Genomic DNA, 9,020 nt, shown 5'->3' with positions numbered 1-9,020 from the left:
CCAACCAACAGATACAGCAAGAAGCATATGCCGGAATACCAACTATTGCTTACCATACCATATCCCATTCAAACAACCAACCAACAGGCAGAGCAAGAAGCATGTGCCAGAATACTAATCATTGCTTACCATACCACATCCCATTCAAACAACCAACCAACAGGCAGAGCAAGGAGCATGTGCCTGAATACTAACCATTGCTTACCATACCACATCCCATTCAAACAACCAATTAACAGATAGAGCAAGGAGCATGTGCCAGAATACTAATCATTGCTTACCATACCACATCCCATTCAAACAGCCAACCAGCAGGCAGAGCAAGGAGCATGTGCCAGAATACTAACCATTGCTTACCATACGACATCCCATTCAAACAACCAACCAGCAGATAGAGCAAGAAGCATGTGCCAGAATACTAACCATTGCTTACCATACCACATCCCATTCAAACAACCAACCAACAGATAGAGCAAGAAGTATGTGCCAGAATACTAATCATTGCTTACCATACCACATCCCATTCAAACAACCAACCAACAGGCAGAGCAAGGAGCATGTGCCTGAATACTAATCATTGCTTACCATACCACATCCCATTCAAACAACCAACCAACAGGCAGAGCAAGAAGCATGTTCGCTGTTATTCTACACCGGCCCCGCCGAGCACAACTACGATATTGCAAAGGAGGCCCAAGAACAGGGTATCTGTCTCTTTCCCCGCGAGAGTGAGGTTCTACCCCAGTGCCAGTTCGGTACTGATATGGGTATTGAGGGGTGCACCGACGGTGTTATTTCTGAGGCGGGTATCTACGAGCTGTTGAATGTCGACTATGTCCGCCCGGAAGACCGCTTTTGAAGCTTGGGAGTGATGTTGAGCATGAGTGTTCGTCTGCGATGATGGAGACAAGCTAATTAAAAATCGTGTTATAAATTGCCCCATTGATTGCAAATGTATATTTATATACCGGTGTAGTGTACTAGCGCTGTGTAGATGTACTATGAACGGCCATGGGAATCCACAGATTGGTTTGCGTTCGTCCTGAAATGTGTTCGCTACGATTGTGTCCTGCGATAATGTTTAGGACAGGTACCTAAGTTGGGACAAAGATATATCTTCTGGCCTACGATTATCAACGGTCGTGATCTCCAATAATCATTCACATATGGCTGTCCGGGTATGTGCTTCGGACGTTTTGTTCTTCGGCATGTATTTGCACTGATCGACTCGATTCAGAAGTAGATATGAGTTACCTACCTCACTCTGCAATATGTATTTTGGGTCATGGTACTTGTAAATAATAGAAGAAATAGATATGAGCTACATACCCCACTCTACAAGATACTTTTGGATCATAATACTTTTAATAGAAGGTGACGCAGTGTAATGAGGGGAATAAAACATGAATTCTTCAATTTTATTAGATAAACACAAACAAAAGTTGTCGAATTGAAAAGGGTTGTGGTAGTATTTATTCTTAAATTGGTCTGGTGGTTTTCGATTGCTTGACATTTGTATCTCTTCATAATCTGTATGTAGGGTGAAAGCAAGCGCGAATCTCTAACGGTCGCGTGCAGTTATAAGCGCATAATAGTTGTAATAGTTTGTGAATCAAAGTATTGAACTGTACAGTTTGTTGCATAGTGTATGCTCCGCCTCAATAAATGCGAGTAATCCTTGAGCGCATGCACATCTCCACGTGCATAACATATGCATTTCTAGTGAGAAGTGGACTGTGTGCATGTGTTGGGCTATACGCGCTTGGAGTATATCTCTTGTGTGTACAGTTCTAGATGATAGAATATTGAATGACTCCGAGTTAGTGCTAATTCATTTCCGAATACGGATGTTCCTAGGCATGACTGCTGAGTGTGTGACATAGTCACTATCCGTCAGGTCACACTGACGACAAATTCTCTACGGTAATAGGCAACGAATATTAAGGAAGGGCAACTATCACGAACAACTGTTGAACCGTTCCAAGGAGGGAATGCTCATGGTCATGTCGGCTGTGACCTGGGTACCCCGTCCCCTCAGTCCATTCTTAGCCTGCAATTCATTGTCTCGTTTGTGGAAGACCCAAAACCCTATCATCTCAATAGTATATTCACCGACCTGCATCGCACTTACTGAATCGCCGAAGAGAAACACCCCACCACAGATAATAGCCATGTTTCTTATCTGAGAGACTACTTTCAATGTCAGCGCTGAAGTTTCTTGTATTGCTATTAAAAGAGTGAAGTAAACTATTATACCCGAAAACATGTATGCTATGCTTGGTAAGGGATTATTCAGGAGTATGGACATCTCACCCGTGTGTGTGAGTCTGGGTATTTCTTCTATAGTCGCCAACGCTATCAGCCACAATCCCGACGTGGGTGTTATGATATGTAGTTATAAGTAGTTTCTGTATCCATACATCCTGAATCGCATTCGATATATCAAGACCACGAACAACAGGAGGCCCAGAAACAAAAATGCGGTCTCTCCGAACCCTGCCACTAGACATCCAACCGATATCATGGCCACTGCACAGAAGAGCAGTTTAGTGGGTGTAGGTATACCGAAGAACACCATTATGATTATGACGGTGATGGGCGAGGCAGCTTTAAGCATCTGCACGAATGCTACATTTAGCGTCATGTACACCGCATGTGATAAGATGAATCCCAGCGCTGCGAGTAGTGACATTGGCAGAATGACGAGCCCGAATTCTCTCGCACTCATAGGCCGGGGCTGAATTAGTTTGGTGGCAACCAAGATGAAAATGGTACTCCCGCACTGAGTCATGGCAGCCAAGGTGATCGGATAGTCGAATGCGATGGTGTTGAGCACATATGGGGTCAGAAATAAAATAAAGGTAGAACACGCCGCCCAGATGAGACAGGCGATCGCAGCTTTAGCCATCAGTATATAAATTGAGGAACTAGTTGATTCGTCTGAGACCGCTCGAGATGAATGCGGCAGTGACAATACCTCCTGAGATAATGTATTACACCTACCAGGTTTCGCACTGGACATGTGCCCGTCATTTTGAAGCTTAACCTCAACGGTGTCAAACGCCGGGTTGTTTTTCACGCTTGATACAGTGATGTGAAAGTTGTCACACTGTGTTGGTACATCACCTTTCAGTGCATCTGTATTGCATACGCAGACACACTCTCGGTCACGAAAAAGCTCAATAGAATTGCAAAATCTTTCTAGAGGGAGCTTCGCAGGTGGTGGGGGAATCAGCAGTTCCTCGGACGCCAATAAATGGGATGACATCTGTACGGAAGAAACCACAGGGCTCTACTAAAACCAGCTATTGCCATGTTATAAGCATTGGTTATAATAGCTCTTTAAATATATAGCCACTTCATCAATTGTGGACGATGTGAAAACGATCCGATTTGGTTCCTTCAATGTGTGTAAACATTAAATGCCACCTGTACGCTGAACTTGAAAGTCAACAATCGCTGTCTGTGTGATTTATGTGGTGTTAACAAGAAATCACATCGGAATACTGTTAACATCGATCTATATTGTGAAAACTTTTAAAGAAAGTGTGAAGTATACATATATATATAAGTTTTACAGGGAGGCTTCGCAGTTTTGCAGATTCAGATAAACATTGAACAGTGAACAGTGAACAGTGAACAGTCTTCACGAAATGGCAATTCGACGCTTCAAATATTAACATTTAAATATGTACCACTCAGTATATTATTATGCTTGTTTCCAATATTGCATCTCCAGACTAGTACAGACTCAAGAGTCGAGACTCGAGTACAATTTATTTTTGTATTTTTTATCGTACAGTGTCAACAGAAGTGAGATGACAAATAAATTGATGATAATTTTACTAGGTACTCCTGTGAGTACAGGTGGTACATATCGAATCTAAACCAGAGAACAAGGCGGACATATTTATTTCTTTACTCTGTATTCTCTAGAAGGCTACATATGATATTTTTATTTAACGCCTACAATTCCAATTGAGAACCCTTACACATGTACGAGTTGTGAGTTGTGAGTTTATATGACAGGCCTATATTTATTTTTTAAGGTTCTCAATAGCCTCCTAAAAAGAACAAGTGAATACTATAAAAAAGTTAAAAAAATGTGGCTGGAAGATAATATTTAAATTTTGCGCCTTGCGGTATGTGAGTAGCTGAAATACCATTTGTGTTATAAAAAATTACAAGCACGATGATTGGTTGATACCAGCTGTTGACTTGGGAACCTACTCTGAACTATGACCAATGTGGCCAGTAACTTTTGAGCAACGGTGTCGCCGACTCGCCAGACGCCAAGTCACAAGAAAAGAGTTAAAGACTAAAGAGGAAAAAGACCCAAAGTCATCAAGACAGCCACTGACTCCTGAGCCACAGCCCACGGGCCCATGAGGACGCACCCCACGCCTGAGCCAACTCGATAAGATATACACATGTAACTGTAACTCTGTAAGTGAAATTAGTCGCGGACACATGCGAGAGATTCTAATTTCTATAAAAATTCAAATTATATCAGGGCATTGGCCCTCTCTCTATACTGAAAAGAAACGAGGATATTTTAAAATTAAATTAGTCGGTCGAACCCGAAACCAACGTCCGAACTCCGAAGGACATAACTATTTAGTTTTAATGTTCCAATTTATTTAGATTTTACAAGACCAATCTTTACTTTCTAATTATCTTTTAGAGAACAATAAATTTTAACAATGCAAATACTCCAAAGTGCAGCTCGCTTTTTAATTGCAAGCATGAAAATTAAACAATGTAGTCGAGACTCAAGGGCGATGGATACTGGGCAAAGGTGGAAGCAATATATCCAGCTTCAATTAAAATTACTACTCGTATGTCAACAAACAAAACTAAGGTTTTAGATGAGAGATACATTCAAGTGTCAGCAACGACGCCCCTTTGCAACTTGACATGCTTTCTACAGCATCCAATATAATGTGAACTGTCAAAGCTGAACGGTAAGGAAAATTGAAGCAAGCGTAGGCGACCCACTTTTTAAAGCCAATATCATTTTGGAAGTAGAAATGTATGCACCCCGCCTTCGATATTATACATGGAAATTGCTATGTATGCAAAACAAAACATATCATATCGATTTCTCGTGACTACCATAAAAATCTCGAAATATTTCCGGAAATAGAAAGGGTACATAAACATACTGTTATATACATGTACACACAAACACACACACACATATATATATATATGTATGTATATATACATACATACATACACACATACACTATATATATAAATATATATATAATACACACACACACACGCACATGTATATATATATATATACATACGTATATACATACATACACACACACACATATATATATATATACACATACATAAATACTCAAAAATACATACATGTTCATCGTAAAAACTGAGACTAGAATCGCAATTGTCATATTAATTGGTCTGATATACGAACAAAATACAGCAAGTGTTTCGCACGTCAACGTCCAAAATAAATTACAGAATGTGAAACAACTTGTGGGTGTGGCTCATGGCTTATATTATTCTTTCATTGCGTCTCTCGTTATGCGCTCCAACACCGGCACGACCCCCTCTATCTATCCATCCATTCATCTCGCTATATACACACATCCACACCACTACCGAGCAGTGCGCGCCCCATTCCAGGCCCCATAAAAGACCCTAAAAGATATCTAAAACAGCTCACAAATAGAGTATTGAAAACTGCCTAGAAGCCATAGATGTTCACCCGGCGATCCATCGACGCTGAGACAATCGACCCGGCATCCGGGCCGAATGCCACCTTAGTAACAGCGCCGGTGTGGTCTTCCAGTCGACATAATTCGTCCCAGTGTTTAACCACATACACGCGTGTGTCCTGCCCACCCACGGCTAGATAGGTACCGGAACGATCGAATTGAACGGAGTGTGGGTTGATCTTGCCGTCGTACTCGAACACCTTGAAGTTGAGAATCTGGAATAGGATGGACGAAGGTGTGGTGATTTGATAGGACACAAACGACAATAATTGAATACTGCGTATTATAATACAATGTCAAGTCTATTGGGACAACGAGATTGAAAAATAAGAGAAAAGGGATAATCAGAGTGTTAGTAAGACTAGTGTCAATATTTGCATGCCATCCCAAAGACAGCTCTTCTTCCTAACAAAGTATGCTCAAAGGACCGCTGATCCAAGAGCATGCAGTTGATATATATATATACGTGTACACACTTGTACACACACACATAAATACATAAACATATATTTTCTAACTTACATATATACCTCCATAACTTCATACATACATAACATACATATATTTTCTATCATACCTTCATAACTTCATACATATGTTGCGAGCATGTACTTCAATACAAATTGCTCAGCGACGTCGCTATACGTATCGTGCACATTTGACTCTTGTTGCACCCTAGCGCACAATTACAGAAGGCCAAAGGCCTGAGCACACACCTTCTTCATACGAAGATCCCAAAGTCGGACTGTGTTGTCGTTGCATGTACTGGCCATATAGTAACCGTTTTCACTGAATGCTAAGTCCGTTACCGCGTCCTGTGAGGTAAATTAGATTTAATTAATCACCAAGTCCAGACGGTCAGTTGTTGCATATATTGGGCGTTATAGATACCGTATACATACATGTATTGACACACACACACAAACATTTATATATAAATAAATATATGAATTATATATATATACGTGTAAAATCTTGTTCATCGGAAGCATGACAGTTTCAGAGTTCTTGACTTCTGCCTAAGATAAGTCTAATGCATTTACTGCCTAATAGCTAATCCGTGTCATATATTCATTAATTAATTAGTTCGTGCGTTAGCCTGCCGCTAAGGTCTGGCTATGCTCAGAGACACGCAGTAAACGTTTTACATACGAGAAATCAGAACGGATACCTGCAATGCCTGCATCAACTCGATAAAAGACACCAAGACTCCAAACACCGACGACCGCTACAGTCAATATGCGTGGTAAAACCCTAAAACTGGATACCTGCAATGCATGCATCAACTCGATAAAAGACACGACAAGACTCCAAACACCGATGACCTCTACAGCCAATGTGCGTGGTAGATAGCAAAATACGGTTCAAATAGCCTCAGACTAAGTAGATGGTCGGTAAAACGCACGATTATAAGTCGTCACAAGAAACGTCGTACGAAATTGGTACCCAAAACGCAAATATAAAATAAAAAAGAGAGTATGGTCAAGGACTACAGTGTAACGAATGGCGTCATAAATAAGAAATATCTAATTCTATAATGTATATACACCGAAGTACATTAGAATAACCAATTGAATGGATACATCAGAATCCTTGGGCGCTCGTATACCATCGCAAATTGATGTACTGTGTGCACATACGAGCAATTAATACACATACTCATATATATATATATATATATAAAACCATAAATACAAAATACATGTGATAAAATAGTATATTTATGTATCTATATACATTTTTATATATAACAATATATACATACATACATACACATATATGTAATTATGTACATGTATATATATATATATTTATTAATAAATACATACATATATCATGTGGATCAACAAAGGTCATACACAGTATGGTCTGATACTAGATGTTTAACATTTGTGTCATTAGAAATCCTACAACTGAAGGATATATTTCTAATTGTATAAGCTTGGTCTATGTATGTGTAAGTTTTCGCTTGTGTACATATACACTTTGACTACGAGCACTTCGACTCAGTAGACCACCGCAGGTAAATTTATATACAATTGCATATATATATATATATATATATAATGCTAGTTTGTATGCAACACCACCGGCTATCATATATGGATAACCTACCATAGAATAGAACTCCAGACTTAGCAAATAATTCAATCAAGATGGCCAAACGCGTATGCCTTTTGAAACACAATGCACAGATATGTGCGCCTCGGACACTTGAAACACGTTATGGTCGAGCTCAACAACTCAACTCACAATAGGTGCGAATGTCCGATTCTTGTAATCAAATTCACATACAGAGTGGGCAGAAAAGAGCATTAAATACAAATACATATGGTTTCAATGGCTGGTCATGCGTGTACATATTGATAAATATGAACATACACTTCAGTCCAGCGAACATGTTGATATATGAACAGCTTTGTAAACTATGTCAGAGGCACAAGCTGCATTCTTTTCGTGCAACTTTGGCAAATATAGACGATTAAAAGTGCATCGGGGTAAAAGACACCCGTTTCTACTCCCACTATGTGAATCATATCGTATTCCAGTTTCTTTCCGTATGTGTGTGCGTGTGCATAGGAGAATTCCATGTGCGATCAACCTTCCTATCTCTCAATGTGTATGCATTTGTGGTCAATGTATACAACATGCATGTATTAAAGATATATATATATATATATACACATATATATGACGTAAAGAACACGGAAACCAATCAGTCATGTAATTGTGCATCAACATACGTATGCACTCTGTTAGAGCCACAGACATGGATCATTCTATACACAAGGGCAAAACACGAAGAATCTCCATAGCTATAATAAGTGCATGCAATATCTTGGCTAACCCTATACAATCGACCTCCTGCAACGATTCCATGCATGTATCTATGCTAATCATATGCACACAGCGTACTATAGCAAGTCTACGGATATATATCTCGAGCAGCCCTATGCACTTAACATGCTGTGTCATATATATACATATTCACCAGCTAGTCATATCCATTCCAAATAGCGTCACAAGTATATACATACAGCGAATATAGATGTACGCACGCCACCCCGCATACTGCAACAAGTCCATACAGATCACTTGCTGTAGCAAATACATCGTATTGAATCAGGTCTCTACACACACGTCGATCTAGTCATATACAATGCACACCACTACACATGAATGTAACCCTAGTCACACACACACCACTATACATGGATGTATACTCAAACACACACACCACACCACTATACACACACCTAAACCTAG

The 9,020-nt window shown here is 39.8% G+C and overlaps 3 protein-coding genes across 3 annotated transcripts in view; 1 reads left to right on the top strand and 2 right to left on the bottom strand.

The window, feature by feature from the left end:
• Positions 1-481: 481 nt before the first annotated feature.
• Positions 482-859, top strand: SARC_05416 (hypothetical protein; the record flags this gene model as incomplete). Its single annotated transcript, XM_014300724.1, has 2 exons — positions 482-559; positions 620-859. The coding sequence occupies 2 exons, from the start codon at positions 482-484 to the stop codon at positions 857-859; spliced, it is 318 nt and encodes a 105-aa protein (XP_014156199.1).
• Positions 860-1,957: 1,098 nt separating this feature from the next.
• SARC_05415 (hypothetical protein) lies at positions 1,958-3,268 on the bottom strand (the record flags this gene model as incomplete). Its single annotated transcript, XM_014300723.1, has 3 exons — positions 1,958-2,050; positions 2,516-2,949; positions 3,004-3,268. The coding sequence occupies 3 exons, from the start codon at positions 3,266-3,268 to the stop codon at positions 1,958-1,960; spliced, it is 792 nt and encodes a 263-aa protein (XP_014156198.1).
• A 2,454-nt stretch (positions 3,269-5,722) lies between these two features.
• The window catches only part of SARC_05414 (hypothetical protein), a gene marked incomplete at both ends in the record, with an annotated part of 5,837 nt that continues 2,539 nt past the window's right edge, over positions 5,723-9,020 (bottom strand). Inside the window, 2 exons of the mRNA XM_014300722.1 lie at positions 5,723-5,968; positions 6,470-6,568. Of these exons, the coding sequence (XP_014156197.1) occupies positions 5,723-5,968; positions 6,470-6,568 (345 nt within the window). The remainder of the gene's footprint in view (positions 5,969-6,469; positions 6,569-9,020) is intronic.

The sequence above is a fragment of the Sphaeroforma arctica genome (genome assembly GCF_001186125.1).
Source record: "Sphaeroforma arctica JP610 unplaced genomic scaffold supercont1.343, whole genome shotgun sequence".
Taxonomy (NCBI): domain Eukaryota; class Ichthyosporea; order Ichthyophonida; genus Sphaeroforma; species Sphaeroforma arctica.
This window is presented reverse-complemented; position numbering and strand designations above follow the sequence as displayed.